At 37.5% G+C, this 15,990-nt stretch overlaps 1 protein-coding gene across 2 annotated transcripts in view; it reads right to left on the bottom strand.

The window, feature by feature from the left end:
• The window catches only part of PGM2L1 (phosphoglucomutase 2 like 1), an 88,109-nt gene that overhangs the window by 23,904 nt on the left and 48,215 nt on the right, over positions 1-15,990 (bottom strand). For both annotated transcript variants that reach the window (XM_077113592.1, XM_077113593.1), the window contains exons 5-7: positions 15,659-15,743; positions 14,322-14,405; positions 1,472-1,665 (exon numbers count right to left, since the gene is read on the bottom strand). In XM_077113592.1, the coding sequence (XP_076969707.1) occupies positions 1,472-1,665; positions 14,322-14,405; positions 15,659-15,743 (363 nt within the window). The remainder of the gene's footprint in view (positions 1-1,471; positions 1,666-14,321; positions 14,406-15,658; positions 15,744-15,990) is intronic.

The following is a 15,990-nucleotide window of genomic DNA, read 5'->3' as shown; positions in this document are numbered from 1 at the left end:
GCAATTTCCTGAAGAAGAAAATCTATCTAAATACTGCAGTACATCCTGCCTAAGTTTTTAGCCTACCAGCCTACCCTACAGATATCAGACCTGTCATCCCCTATAATTACATGAGCCAATTCCTTAAAATAAATCTCTCAAATATCTATATTTATATCTATACCTATATCTATATAGTTTGTTTCCTCCGCCTGGAATGTTCTTTCTTGTCCTGCCAGCCCTTTCACCTCTAATCATGATTGACTCATGTCCATACTTCAGGTTCAATTTAAACAGTATCTCCTCACAGAAGCCTTCCCTAACCATCACTCTTCTAAGAATTATTCCCCATTATAGCACCCTATTTCCTTCACTGCACCAATGACAATCTGTAATTATTTTATAATTATAAAATTACTTTATTTGATTGCTGAAGGTAGGGACACCTCATATGTTTTGTTTAAAATTTTCAGTACCTGGTACATGATAGGTCCTCACCAACTATGTGTTAAATGACTGAACGAACTATTTTTGTGAAACTTCAGAGTTAAAATGACCCAGGTAAAAGATAAACAAAGATGGAACAGATAACAAAAGGATTAAATTCTTTTAATATTGACTATCACTAGCAGCACTTAGCTAGGACTATTGCCCAGTTCTCAGAAGCAGCAGGCAAATGATATCTCAAGTTGTACTTTTGAAAATAACATGAACTGGACTAAAAGAGCTAAAATCTACTTCGTAAAACAGGAAAAATATACTCAGTAAGCCAGGACTCTTTCTAGCAATAATGTTTGCTTTATAGAAAGGCAAATTTTAAATGAATAAATTCCTGATTTTATAGAGGGCATTTAGCTAAAATTTTAATGCCATTGAGATACAATTCACATGCTATACAATTCACCAATTTAAAGTGTACTTTCAAATATATTTAGAGTTATGGAACATCACATCTAAGATCATTCTCATTACCCAAAAGAAACCCATACTTCATAGTGGCCACCCCAAAGCCTTCCATTCCCCCCAGCCCTAGGCAACCACTAATCTACTTTCTGTCTCTATAGATTTGCTTATTGTGGTCATTTCCTATAAATGGATGTATATAGTATGTGGTCCTTTGTGAGTTCTTTCAGTTACAAACTATTTTTGGCTATTATGAATAATGCTATTTATCTATAACTTTAATATAATGAATAAACAACCTTTTTAAATTCCTTTTTCCCTCTCTTTTTTTTTTTCTTGCATGGGCAGGCACTGGGAATTGAACCTGGGTCTCTGGCATGGCAGGCGAGAATTCTGCCACTGAGCCACTGTCGCACCACCCAAAGAGAGGAATTTTTTTTTTTTTTTGAATGTGCAGGTTCTGGGAATCAAACCTGGGTCTCCCACATCACAGGCGAGAATTCTACCACTGAGCTACCCTTGCACTGCACCCCTCTCACTTTTTAACCTTACTCTAAAGTAATACAACCATACATTCCCAGTTGGATACCTGTGAAAACAGATCTTTTTCAGATCTTCCATGTATCTCTTGCAAATTTCCTGCAGAGGGTCTTTCTTCAGTGGGCTGGTATCCACTAGATTATCATTCCAGGAGCCATTCCAGGGTTCCACACATTCTTCTATACATTTCAGAATTTCTTTATCATGTGGAGATGTGATTTGCGCACCAGTTTCCCAATAAACCTAGATGATATGTAAATGAAGGTATAATTACATGAAATGTTTGTCAGATCCTTTCTTAACTATAGTAGAGATCTTCGGCTTTATGAAGATGCAGACCAAATTAATCAAATAGAAGCTACTGACCCACTAATTTAATAAATTCCAAAGGATTTTGGTGGCAATGATTTCACAAGACCCTTCAAAAAATGATCATGCATTATTTTCTCTTTTAGAAGTATACTTTAATAACAATACAAGTAAAATATAAATAAGCAGGGCATCATTATGACAACATTATAATATGCATAGACCATAATGTCAAATCCATATTCTTAGATCTACAACTATATACTAAAGACAATACCTTAGAAAGTAGGGAATATTCTATGTGGCAGTTAGATTCAGGTGTCAACTTGGCCTGGTGAAGGTGCCTAATTCTAATGCTGTGGACATGAGCCAATGGTATGTGAACCTCATCTGTTGCTGATTACATCTGCAGTCAGCTAGGAGACATGCCTGCTGCAATGAATGATGTTTGATTTAACTGGCTGGTGCTCAAATGAGAGAGCTCAATGTAGCATTGAGCTACAGCAGCTCAGATACCTCATCCCAGCACTCACAGCTCAGCCCACGCCTTTGGACATGCAGAAAAGAATCACCCCTTCTGAATTGATGCAAATGTTCTGGGAAATGATCATGATGATGAATATGTAACTATGTGATGATATTGTGAATTGCTGAGTGTATGTGTTGGGAATGTTTGTGTTTCTTTCTTGTAATTTTTTTTTAATTAATAAAAAATTAAAAAAAAAAAAGAATCACCCCAGGGAAAGTTGTTGGAACCCAGAGCCCTGGAGAGAAGGCCAGCAGAGATCGCCCTGTGCCTTCCCAAGTAAGAAAGAGCTTCAGTTGAAAGTTAGCTGCCTTTCCTCTGAAGAACTATACATTAATTAAATAAATCCCCTTTTACTGAAAGGCAATCTGTCTCTGGTGTGTTACATTCCAGCAGCTAGCAAACTAGAACATTCTGTAAAAGTTGATACTATTAAACTTAGCATTATAAAGTGGTTCTATTATATGACATAGAAGAAATCATTTTTCAGTTATAAATTAAAGTGGTTACAACAAATACAGTCTATATCAGAAAAGACAATGTTAATTATTCTATTTATATTTCAATATTGTCAGTTTTTCAATTAGCTAAATCAGTAAGACATTAGGAACGGTTACTAAAAAAGCAAGAAAGAGTATTTCTAATAATTCACAGGATCCCAAAGTTAGAAAATACTCTGTTTACAGGATTTCTATACTTACTTCTACCATGTATATTACATGAATCTTCTCCATTACATCTGAATGAAGGAAAGATCGGGAACAACAGTATTAAGTATTGAATGTAGTTGTCTAGATTCTTTGCAGTTATTTGCCTTTTGTACTTGTAAACATGAAATTTATGTATAAATGTGAGTGTATTATAAAGTATATGGTGTTAATCTAAAAAAAAATCTAAAAAAAAAAAAAGATTCTACAAAGTTTCCATGCTGAATGTGGACTTCATTTTTAGAAGTCAGAGACTGTATGTAGTTCTGCACACGTCTGGGTTTCCACTGAACTGAACTGAGACTCCATCGTGTTCCAGGTCAAGTTAGACAGAAAGAAATAATCCATGGCTGACTGAGTTTCATTGCTGGTGAAAAACAAACTCCCCAGGTTTCAAATCCCAGAATTCATAATCTGTGTTTCTGTACTGCTCAACTGAACTCTGCTTTCTAGAGTAGGTAGGTTTTTAATGTAAATCACTTCTGTTTAAGTTTCTGTGTCAGAATAATCAGTGCTCATGGAAAAGCTGGAGTGTTTCAGAATACTGCCCAGAGGCAAATGAGGGCTACTGTCTGTATTTGTGTATCAAACATTTCAAGGCCCAAGAAGTTAGCATTTCTCTTACAACTGTCTGCAAGTAAAAAAAAAAAAAAAAAGAAAGAAAGAAAGAAAAAGATGTCTACAAGCAAAAAAGTCGGTTTAGGTCTCCATGTCCGGGGATTCCAAGACTGGTTCAGTGTTCATACTGCTAAGTTTACTCTCTTCTGTTTGAGTTTGGATATTTGAGGCCAAAAAGAACTCTTCAATATCAAAATCTATCCTGGGATTCTGGGTTGGGCCAGAAGGGAGCTGGGTTTCAGGTCCAGTGTTCATGTCAGACAAAAGACTGCGATTATCCAATGTCTGACCTAACAGGTTACTTGACAAGACATTTTCTAAATCATTTAATAAATCTATGGTTTGGATCTGATTATTTGTTAGGTTTTGTGAAGGAAGTATACTGTTTTGCTCACTGAAGTTTATAATTGGTATGGATTTCTCAATATCTTGATTTAAATTCTTAGAGTCATTCTGAGGTAACAAACCATGAGTTATAGTCTTTGCTACCAAACTTTGGTGTATAATATTGTTTGTAGAAACCCTGTATGAAGAATGGATATTCTCAAAAATGTCTCCACACATTATTGCTTGGTCCATGTGTACCAGGTCATCTGTGGAACTCTGCACTCCACTAGTTTGAGTTTCTCTGGAGGTACCAGAGAAACAAGCTTCTAAAAAATCATTAGTCTGAGTGGCTGTACATGAAGTTACTTTGGAACTAGGAAACAATGTTCGAGTATGAACACTAATGGGAAGTGAAATTTGAGAAACAACTTAAAATCAGTTTGAGAACAACACAATACAGAGGAGACTGGGGAAGCCCGCTTCCCCCTTTTGGTCAGGATGACATTGTTGATCCAGGGCCAGACTCATCCCTGGGAGTCATCTTCCACTACACGAGGGAGACTTTCAACCCTGGACATCATGTCCCACAAAGGGAGTAGGGCAATGATTTCACTTACAGAGTTGCGGTTAGTCTCTCCAGGCTTCGTATCTCATGAAGCAACCCCGGGGGCATTTTCCTTCTTCATCTCCAAAGGTCTTTGGCTGCAGGGGCTCTAGTGGCTTTATGGCTCTGAAGCTTTTTCCAAAATGTTCTCTCTTTTAAAGGATTCCAGTAAACTAATCAAGACCCACCTTGAATGGGTAGAGTCACACTTCCTTCTAATCAATTGGGTGCACCACATCTGTGGAGATAACCTAATCAAGTTTCCAACCTACAGTTCTGAATAAGGATTAAAAGAAATGGTTGCCTCCACAAAATGGATCAGGATTAAAACATGGCTTTTCTATGGTATATAATCCTTTCAAACTGGCACACCATCTTATTAACATGAGCCATGATTATGGAATGTCTTCCCACACATTGAGATGTTCTTTGGCTTCTTTTAGCAATGTTTTGTAGTCTTCTGTATACAGATCTGTTTTAGTTTGCTAAATGCTGCCAGAGTGCAATATACCAGAAATGGAACAGTTTTTAAAAAGGGAATTTATTAAGTTACAAGTTTACAGTTCTAAGGTCATAAAAATGTCCAAACTAAGGCATCCAGAGCAAGATACCTTAAGAAAGGTTGATGCCTGTCACATTGGAAGGCACATGGCATCTGCTGGTCCTTGTTTGGAGTTCCACTGCTTTCAGCTCCTGATACCAGTAGTTTCCTCTCTAAGGATCTGTGAGCCTTTATTTAGATTCTCCAGGAAAAAACTCTGGGTTCTGGCTTGCTTAGCATTTCATGGGAAAGAACATAAAATGTGCTCTGCATCTCCAAACAACCATGTATAGGCATCTGCTCTCTCTGTTGGCACTCTAAAAGGCTCCAAATGTCTGAGTCTCTGCTGGGAGTCTAGCAACTGGAATCTCCTGGGGCTTCTGCATTTCCAAATACGTATTTCCAAATACGTGTCTGAGATTGCATCTGAGGTTTCTCCAAAATGTTTCCCCTTTTAAATGGCTCCAGTAAACTAATTAAGACACATCTTTAATGGGTGGAATCACATCTCCACCTTATCAAAAGGTCACAGCCAAAGTGGGTGTGCCACATCTCCACGGAAGTAATCTAATCAACGTTTCTATGCACAGTATTGACTCAGGATTAAAAGCAACATGGCCTCCCTCAAAAGACTGGATAAGGAAAGAGGACATGGCTTTTCTAGGGTTCATAACAGCTTCAAACCAGCACAAAGTTCTTGACATCCTTAGTTTATTCCTAGATACTTGTTTCTTTTAGTTGCAATTGTAAATGGAATATTTTTCTTAAATGCCTCCTTGTATAGCTCATTACTAGTATATAGAAATATTACTAATTTTTGCACACTACTCGTATCCCACCACTTTGCTGAATTTGTTCATTAGTTTAAGTAGCTTTGTCATGGATTTCTCAGAATTTTCCCAATATAGGATCATTTAATCTGCAAATAATGAGAGTTTTACTTCTTCCTTCTGATCTGGAGGCCTTTTATTTCTTTTTCTTGCCCGACTGCTCTAGCTAGATCTAGCACATTATTGAATAATAGTAGTGACAGTGGGCATCCATGTCTCATTCCAGATCTTAGGGGTAAGGTTTTCAGTCTTTCGTCATTAAATACAATGCTGGTTGTGGGTTTTTCATATGTCTTTTATCATATTGAGGAAGTTTCCTTTGATTCCTACCTTTTGAAATATCTATTAGAAAAGGATGCTGAATTTTTTCAAATGCCTTTTCAGCATTAGTTGAGATGATCATGTGATTTTTCCCTTTCAATTTGTTCATGTGTAATATTACACTGATAGATTTTCCTGTGTTAAACTACCCTTGCATATCTGGAATAAACCCACTTGGTCATGATGTATAATTCTTTTAATGTGCTGTTGGATTTGATTTACAAGTATTTGTTTCATCACATAGCTGGGTATTCATCATCATGATCATTTCTTAGAATATCTGCATCACTCCAGAAAAAGCAATAAAATGAAAAAACCTCATGCATACCATACTTCTTACCTCTCCTTCTCATTAGCCACTAGTATTTCCATCTACCCAATTTCTTTTACCCTTTCTCCCCCTTATTATTTCATTTTTATCTGTTTTTTTTTTTTACTCATCCTTCCATACCCTGGATAAAAGGAAAAACAGACACAAGGTTTTCACACTCACACAGTCACATTGTAAAAGTTACGTCTTTATAGAATTGTCTTCAAAAATCAAGGCTACTGGAACCCAGCTCAACAGTTTCGGGTACTTTCCTCCAGCCATTCCAATACACCATAAACTAAGAAGGGATATCAATATAATGCATAAAAATAAGTTTCAGGATAACCTCTGGACCCTGTTTGAAATCTCTCAGCCACTGAAACTTTACTTTGTCTCATTTTTCTCTTTCCCCTTTTGGTCAAGAAGGCTTTCTCAATTCCTGATGCCAGGTCCTGGCTTATCCTGGGATTTCTGTCCCATGCTGCCAGGGAGATCTACACTCCTGGGTGTCATGTACCACATAGGAGGGAGGGCAATGAGTTCACTTGCCACACTGACAGAGAGAGGCCACGTATGAGCAACAAAAGAGGTTCTCTGGGGGTGATGCTCTGGCTTAATTTTAAGTAATTTGCAAGTTATTTTTGTTGAGAACTTTTGCATCTACATTCAATAGGGAGATTGGCCTGTAGATTTCCTTTTTTGTAGTATTCTTGGTCAGATTTTGTATTAGAGTGATGTTTGCTTCATAGAATCAGGTAGGTGGTGTTCTCTTTTCTTCAATTTTTTTGAAGAATGTGAGCAAGAACGGTGTTAATTATCCTTGGAATGTTTGTTAAAATTCCCCTGTGAAGCCATCTCTTCCTGGTTTCTTTTGTTTTGTTTGTTTTTTGTTTTAGCTGAAACAATAGGAATGTATCTGGTCATGGTTTTGAGGCTAAGAGAAGTCCAAATGAAGGCATCAGCAATTCATTGTGCTCTCCCCAAAAACCATGGCATCCTAGGGTTGACAGTGATCCTTTGTTCCTTGGTTTTTCTTTCACTTGGCAATGCAAATGGTGGTATTTCTTCTTTCTCCTCTGTGTTCCACTGACATCCAGTTTCTTGCACCTCCCATGGCATTTCTATATGACTGAATTACATTCTGTAATCCAGTAATCCAGATCAAAGCCTAAACTGACTCTGTTAGTCACACGTCATCTAAAAATAACATCTTTAAAAGGTTCTATTTGGCCCCAATCACTGAGCTGCCACCAAGAATTCAGCAGCCTCTCCCTTGAGCCCCATATCATACCACTATCCTCAATCCATCCTAATCACTTTGAGTTCCATTAAACGTGCTAAGTAATTTCCAATGTCAGGGCTTTATATGTTCTGTTTCCTCTGCCTTGTGATAGTCTCCTAGCATTTCCCAAAAATGGTTTACCTTTTATAATGCAGTTTTATTGGTATATATTCACAAACCATCCAAAGTATACAACCCATGGCTCACAGTATCATCACACTGCTGTGCATACAACCCCATGATCAATTTTAAAACATTTTCATTACTCCAGGAAATAAATAAAAATTAAAAAGAAAATCAAAATTCTCCCATACCTGTCATCCCCAACCCCATTACTGACCCACAGTATTGATGTAGTATATTTGTTACTGTTGATGAAAGTATTAAAATATTACTATTCAACTGTAGTTCATAGCTTGCCATAGGTACCTTTTTTCCCATATCCCCTCTATTATTAACTCCTTGTAATAGTGTCATACATTTTTTCTAGTTCATGAAAGAACTTTCTAATATTTGTATAGTTAATCACTGACATTGTCCACCACAAGAGTCACTGTTCTATACATTCTCATGATTTAACCTCCAACTTTCCTGCAGGTAATGTACATGACTTTAAACTTTCTATAGAGAGGTTTTTGATGACTGATTGAATCAGTTTACTTGTGACTGGTTTGTTGAGATTTTTTATTTCTTCTTGAATCAGTATAGGTTGTCAGTGTGTTTCTAAGAAATTGTCCATTTCATCTAAATTGTCTGGTTTGTGGGCATAGTTTCTCTTAGGAACTTTTTTCTTTCTTCAGCTTCCTTGGCAATGACTTTAATTATTTACATCTTCTCTCTTTTATAATTTGTCAGTCTATATATTGATCTCAAAAAATCAACTTCTGGTTTTATTGATTCTCTATTGTTTTCTTGTTCTCATTTTATTTATTTCCATTTTAAGCTTTGCTATTTCTTTGTTTTTTCTTTTCTTCTACTTGCTTGGGGTTAGTTTAGTTTCTCAAGTTGTTCAGTTAGGCCTTTGGTTTTAGCTCTTTCTTCCTTTTTTTTTGGTATGAGCAGGCACCCCAAACCCAGGTCTCCAGCATGGCAGGTGAGAACTCTGCCACTGAGCCACTGTTGCTGCCTTCTTTCTTCCTTTCAAATGTAAGCATTTAGGGCTATAAATTTCCCTCTCAGTACTGCCTCTGCTGATCCCATAAAATTTAATGTTATATTCTTGTGTTCACTCATCTCTGGGTACGTACTGATTTCTCTTGCAATTTCTTCTTTGACCCACTGATTGTTGAACCGTGTTGTTTAACCTCTATATATCTGCGAAAGTTCTGGTTCTCTGGTGGTTAATGATTTCCATCTTCATTCCAATATGGTCAGACAAAGTGCTTTGAGTAATTTCAATCTTTTAAAATTTGTTAAGGCCTGTTTGTGCCCCAACATATTGTCTATACTGGAGAATGCTCCAAAAGCACTTAAAAAGAATATATATCCTGCTGTTTTGAGGTGCAACAATCTATATATGTCTGTTAGGTCTAACTCATTTATCACATTATTTAGCTTCTCTATTTCCTTATTGATCCTGTCTTTTTTTAAATTAATTTATTAATTAAAAAAATAAGAAACAAAATAAAACATACATAATCAGTAATTCACAATATCATCACCTTTGATCCTGTCTTGATGTTCAAGTATTGAAGAGAGTGTTGTATAGAAGTCTTCCACTATTACCGTAGAAACATCTATTGCTCTCTTCAGTTTTGCCAGTGTTTACCTATATACTTTGGAGCACTGTGAATAGGTACATAAACACTTTTTTTTTTTTGCATGGGCAGGTACCAGAAACTGAACCCAGGTCTCTGGCATGGCAGGCAAGAACTCTGCCTGCTGAGCCATCATGGCCCGCCTTAGGTACACAAACATTTATGAGTGTTATTTCTTCTTGGTGAATCGTCCCTTTTATTAATATATTGTGTCCTTCTTTGTCTCTTATAACATCTTTGCATTTAAAGTCTATTTTATCTGATATAGTATAGCTACCCCAGCTTTTTTTTTTTTTGGTTATTGCTTGCATGGAATATCTTTTTTCCATCCATTCACTTTCAACCTTTTTGTATCTTTGAGACTAAAATGAGTCTCTTGTAAACAGTATATAGATGGGTCATATTTTTTTTTACCCATTCTGTCAATCTGTGTCTCTTGATTGGGGAATTTAATCCATTAGCATTCAATGTTATTATTGTAAAAGCTATTCTTATTTCAACCATTTTACCCCTTAGCTTTCATCTGTCAGTCTAGTAGTTTACTCTCTTTTCATCCTTTCAGTTACCCTTACTGATAATCAACATTTCTATAATTTTCTCCAAGCTTCTCTCTCCCGTTTTGTTTTTTATAGCTGACAATACTCCATTTTATTATTTCTTGCAGGACATGTCTCTTGTTAACAAATTCTCTCAGCATTTGTTTACTATGAAATTTTTAAACTCTCTCACTTTTAAAGGTCAGTTTTGCTCAATAAAGAATAGTTGGCTGGTAATTTTTCTCCTTCAAAATCTTAAATGTATCTTACCACTGCCTTCTTACCTCCATAGTGTCTGGTGAGTAGTCAAAACTTAGTCTTATGTGGCTTCCCTTGTATGTGGTGAATCACATTTCATTGCTGCTTTCAAGATTTTCTTCTCTTCTGCATTTGACAATCTGACTAGTATATGTCCTGGAGTGGGTCTATTTGAATTTATTCTATTCGGAGAACGTTGGGCTTCTTTGATTTGCATATGCATATCTTTTATAAGGTTTGGGAAGTTTTCTCCAATTATCCCCTCAAGTAGTCTTCCTGGCCCTTTACTCTTCTCTTCTCCTTCTGAGAAACCTATGATCCTTTTTTTTAAAACTTTTTTTTATTGTATACTATAACATATATGCAAAACAAAGAAATAAAAAGGCAATAATTTTCAAAGCACTCTAAAGTGGTTACAGGATAGATCCCAGGGTTTGTCATGGGCTACCATATGATCGTCACATTTTTCCTTCTAGCTGCTCCAGAATATAGGAGGCTAGAGGGCTTAAATACCTTTTTTATCATCACAATCGACTTTTTTTCCTTTTTTTGTGAACAATAATATATATACAAAAAAAGGTATAAATTTCCAAGCTCAGTACCACAATTAGTTATAGAACATATTTCAGGCTTTGACATGGGTTACAATTTCACAATTTTAGGTCTTTACTTCTAGCTGTTCTAAAGTACTGGAGAAGACACCTATGATTCTTATGTGCTTCCTGTTGTCAATCATTTCCCTAAAATCCAATTAAAATTTTTCCATTTTTTTATTTGTTCTTTTGAGTGTTCAAATTTGGTTCCTCTGTTTTCTAGCTCATTTCTATTTTCTTCTGCCTCTTAAAATCTGCTGTTATGTGTCTCCAGTATATTTTTAATTTGATCTACAGTATCTTTCATTTCCGTAAGATGTACTATTTTTCTATTTATTCTCTGAAATTCTTCTTAATGCTCTCTGAGTGTCATCTTGATATCTTTTGTCTCTTTACCCATCTCATTGAAGATATTTAGGAGATTTGCTTGAAAATCTTTGATTAGTTGTTACAAATTCTGTATTCTTCCTACTTTTTTTGGTTTGGCTATATCTTCTTGCTTCTTCATGTGCCTTGTGAATATTTTTGCTAGCTTCTTGCCATCTGATTATCTTGATAAGATTATTTTAAAAGTTTGTTCCCCTCACTTGTCTAAGATTTTGTTTTTGCTTGGGTTTGTGTTGAAGGTCTCCTTTGGTACTTGGTTTGTCAGCAATTCCCAGCCAAAGCAGGGCCAGGGCCTCAACCAGGGGGTGCAACTCTTTTCAGAAGGGTGTTAGAGGCTGGGCAGAAAAGCAGTCGCCAGACTGCATTTTTCCAGTCTTCCCAGATGATGATGCTCTTGGGCCATACACCTACTTCCCAAAACACCAGTTCTTCCTAACTGCAGCAGCCCTCTAGGCGGAGTGCAGAGCAAGTAGAAGTCCAGTCAAGGCCACAGAACCCAGAGGATCACCCTCCCTGGCCAACTATTAGCTCAGGACTAATCTGCTTCTCCTTCTTTTCCCGAGAGGAGGGCCTCCCTGGAAACCACTGACTCTGGGGTGGGGGATGGGCACTGTACACAATGGCAAAGACTCTGCTTGTGGGTACAGTGGGTCTGGTGGTTTCACATATGTGGAAAGATTCCAGCTACAGGGTCTGAAAGTTTCAACTTCTCAAGCCAGAAGCCAGTCCACGAGTGTACTGTTTTTTGCCAGTCGGCAAGACACAGGTCAGTGTACACTTGCTGGCCTCGGGGATAGGGGAGGTGCACCTGGTATTGCAATGCAGCTCCCCTCCTTGCCCTTGCCTTTCTGCTCTTGTACACAGCTGAGCCACGAGCACCCTCATACCCCATGCTTCAATAAAAGGAATGAAGCTGAAGGACCCAGAGGGTTTCCTTTGCCGACCAATCATCAGATTAGCACTGCTCTGTATCCCCTCTCCTCTTGAGGGAAGGGCTTCCCAATCTCTCTCAAATCCAGGTGCCTGTAGGGGCCAGCCTCAGGGATGGGTGGGCACTGGGCACTGTCGCAGGGTCCCTGTATGTGGACATAACGATTTTTGCTGGCTCCTGAGTTCCTTCATGGAAACTCTAGGCTACAGGATTGAGAGGGCTGACTCTCCCAACAAGCAGCTACAGTAAAGTGCTGCGCTTTCCAGCTACCTGATCCAGCCAGTGTGCAGCCATGGGTCTCAGGGGTGATCGTGATTAAGCACACTCCTGTTTCTCAGTCATAGGTTCTACACTTTTTCATCCAGCTCTTCCTTACATATTGCAATGGTCCTTCTCTGGTCACCTGAGCACTGGAACCTCTGCTTTGGACAGTTTCTGCCTGTTATCTAGTTGTTCTATGGTGGAGGCAAGTGAGTTCTACCTGTCTTTATTTCATCATCTTCCCAGAAGTCTTATCATTTATATTTTAGACACTAAAATAGCTCCTGCAGCAGCCAAAATAAGAACAGCTATTATTGGTGAAGTTTTTCTGTTTATATTTTAAAAGATCATCTCCACTTTGTGGAGAACAGATTGCAGGGAAGGACTGGGAAGCAGGGAAGAGACCAACTAGGATGCTGTGGTTCAGAGAGAAGACAACATTATGGCTTAGAATGGTAGAGATGGGCAGAGATAATAAAATTCAACACATATTTTTGATGTAGAATTTGCAGAATCTGTTAACAGACTGAATAGGAGTGAAGGAATGGGAGTAATCAAGAATGATTTTTGGTTTTTGTTTACATGGGTGATAATGTCAATTTACATAGATGGGGAAGACACGGAGAGGAATACATTTTTTGGGTACATGTGTGGCAGGCTGCGGAGGAATCAAGAGCTTTGTTCTAGAGACACTAATTTTGAGATACCAAGTAGGCAGTTGGATACAGGCATCTGATACTCAGAGAAAAAGTCTGGGTTCTTAGCTCTATTTTTCAGTTGACCTCTCCTACCTTGCAACTCTCTTATCTTTTTTTGGTTTCTATGACAACAAGCTCTCCTGTTTTTTCTCCTATCTCCAGCTCCTCTTCTTCAAGTTGTTTTTTCCTAGGGATCCATTGTTGCCCTTCTTTATTTCTACTCTATGTTGTCTCTGGGCTGCTTATCCAATTAAAAGACTTTCAAATACTCATACGTGTGTTGACCCCCAAACGTGTAACTTCAGTGTAGATTTCTTCCCTGAGCAACAGATCTACTTATCCAACTATCAACAGGATAATTCTGCTCGGTTGACCCACAAACACCCAAAACTTAATCCCCAAATTAAATTAATCATGCTTACTCCCCTGCTTTCCCTGCCTCTGTGAACAGTATCATTACCTACTTTGCTGGGTAGAGCCAAATTCTTAAATTAGTATTATATCTTCTTTTTCCTAATAAAACAGAGTTCAGTGTACCCAATCCTCCCAAACAAGGAGAAAACAAATATGATAGCATGGGCATATCACACAGAAGCCCTAACCACTGTCTCAGGACTCTGCCACATTATCTTCTTTCAGCCCCTACACAGTCATTCTCCACCCTTATCTCCTCTCCTTTCTGCCATAGGTGGCTGATACATCAAATAGACTCTGGCCATCAGGAAGTGTCAGCAGAAAAGCAGAGGGAGAGGAGAGTGAGGTCAATGTATTTATTTTTCTGACTTTTCTCCTGATAAACTCCCGTCCATTCTTCAAATTGTCAGTACAATATAACCTTACTTCTGAAATGGTTGAGAGAATGGATTTGAGATGCAAAGGGGAAATCTGGGACAGTGAGATATTAGAATGCAAAAGACCAATGAAGAGACATTTGTAATTTGAGATGTAGTAAGGGTCATTAGTAATACACTTTCTTTGGGGGCTGGCTTTGGCTTTTCATCTTTCTCACCCCAATGTCTGTCCTGGTCCCCAGTGTAGAGAATATATTCAGTACATATCACTTGAACTAAAAAATAAGCAAAAGGTTAGGAGACAAAGTTTACCTTGTATCCATTGTCTTCCTTGCGGTTATGAGATGCAGTAATCATCACTCCTGCAACTGCTTGGAGCTCCTTGACTGCATATGGCTGAAAAAACAATAACATCACAATTCCATTTTGACTTCTAGCTACATAAAAATTGTATATAATGTAATTCTAATTAAATAACAGAAAAACACATTATGGTATAAAATCCTAAAACCTCAACAATCAACTCTTAGCTTGTATTTTATATGATAATACATTTTTCACATGTAAATTCTTTTAGGTCAACAGCTTTGATACCATCCATTTTTGTCATGGTTTGTTTCATCTTTTTTTTTTTTTTTTTTGTACGCAGAATGGCAGGGGTCACATTTCATTCTTTTTCCATGTGAGTACTCCTTTATTGCAGCACCACTTGTTGAATTTTTGTTTGTTTGGTTTTTCGTTTGCTTGCTTGTTTGTTTGGGAAGTGCATGGGCTGAGAATCGAACCTGGGTCTCCTGCAATGCAGGAGAGAATTCTACCACTGAACTACCTGTGCACCCCATTTCACCTATTTTTCAATATTGTTTCCATTTCCATTAGTATTTCTCTGCTAACATTTATCCACTAAAAAAATGAAAAACCCAGCAGATAACATCCACAGAGATCATAGCTGCATATTTCTTACAACTTTAGTATGTGCTTTTTAGAGAATGTGGAGTGGATGGATAGGGGTATGTACTCCAAGAGGCATCAGGAATTTTGTTTAAAAGGCATATTAAATTTCAAGTACCTTTATTCATTCAAGTACATACGTTAAATAGGGAGTTTAATAAATATTCAAGCCTGGAGTTCGAGTGCGTTTTAAAATTTCCAAACATATGGGCTTTTAATGAACTTTTTTACTTCTCATTTTTTTGCATTAGAGTCCAGGGATATGGCCTTATAAGCACTTCTCTGGTATTTCTTGAAAATCCCTTTGTGTTGCTGCTTGATCAGAATGTGTTTGTATGATCACTGGATACAAGGTTTCATACACCACCCTACGCTACCCCCACATCAAGCCTGTTAATGGTGTACTATAAGCTACCATTATTCTTTTTTGTCTGTCTGATAAATCAGTTTCTGAAAGAAGAATGTTAAAATATTATACCATTACTGTGGATTTATTAACTTGTCATAGGTCAAGTTCTTAAGCAGTTTAATAAATGCTATTGAATGGAAATAAACACAGGACAAAATCTGTTTTCCTTCCTTTGGTCCTTCATATCACTTAATATGGAACTATATGTATGACAAAGATTTGAGTTCTGGTTGATTTATGAAATCTTTTCAAGAGCAGGAAACTGCAATCAATAATACAAAACACTTACCACAAAAGGTGTAGGAACATATCTTGAAAAAAGATACACAGGAACTTCCTTAGCTAGCAAAACTGCAGCAGTGAGTTTAGCGAGCCTAAAAAAGAGAAGAAAGAGATCTTTTTTTTTTTTTTTTTTTTTGCATGGGCAGGCACTGGGAATCAAACGGGGTCTCTGGCTTGGCAGGTGAGAATTCTGCCTGCTGAGCCACCATGGCCTGCCCTAGAGAGAGATTTTAATTCAGCTTTTAAAAATCAATTGGTAGGGATTGAATTATGTGCCTCACAAAAGGTATGTTCAGGTCCTGAACACTGGTCCTGTGGGTGTGAGTTCATTTTTAAACA

Source organism: Tamandua tetradactyla, chromosome 8 (assembly GCF_023851605.1).
Source record: "Tamandua tetradactyla isolate mTamTet1 chromosome 8, mTamTet1.pri, whole genome shotgun sequence".
In the NCBI taxonomy this organism is placed as follows: domain Eukaryota; kingdom Metazoa; phylum Chordata; class Mammalia; order Pilosa; family Myrmecophagidae; genus Tamandua; species Tamandua tetradactyla.
The sequence above is the reverse complement of the archived record's forward strand: the minus strand, read 5'-3'. Positions and strand labels throughout refer to the sequence as shown.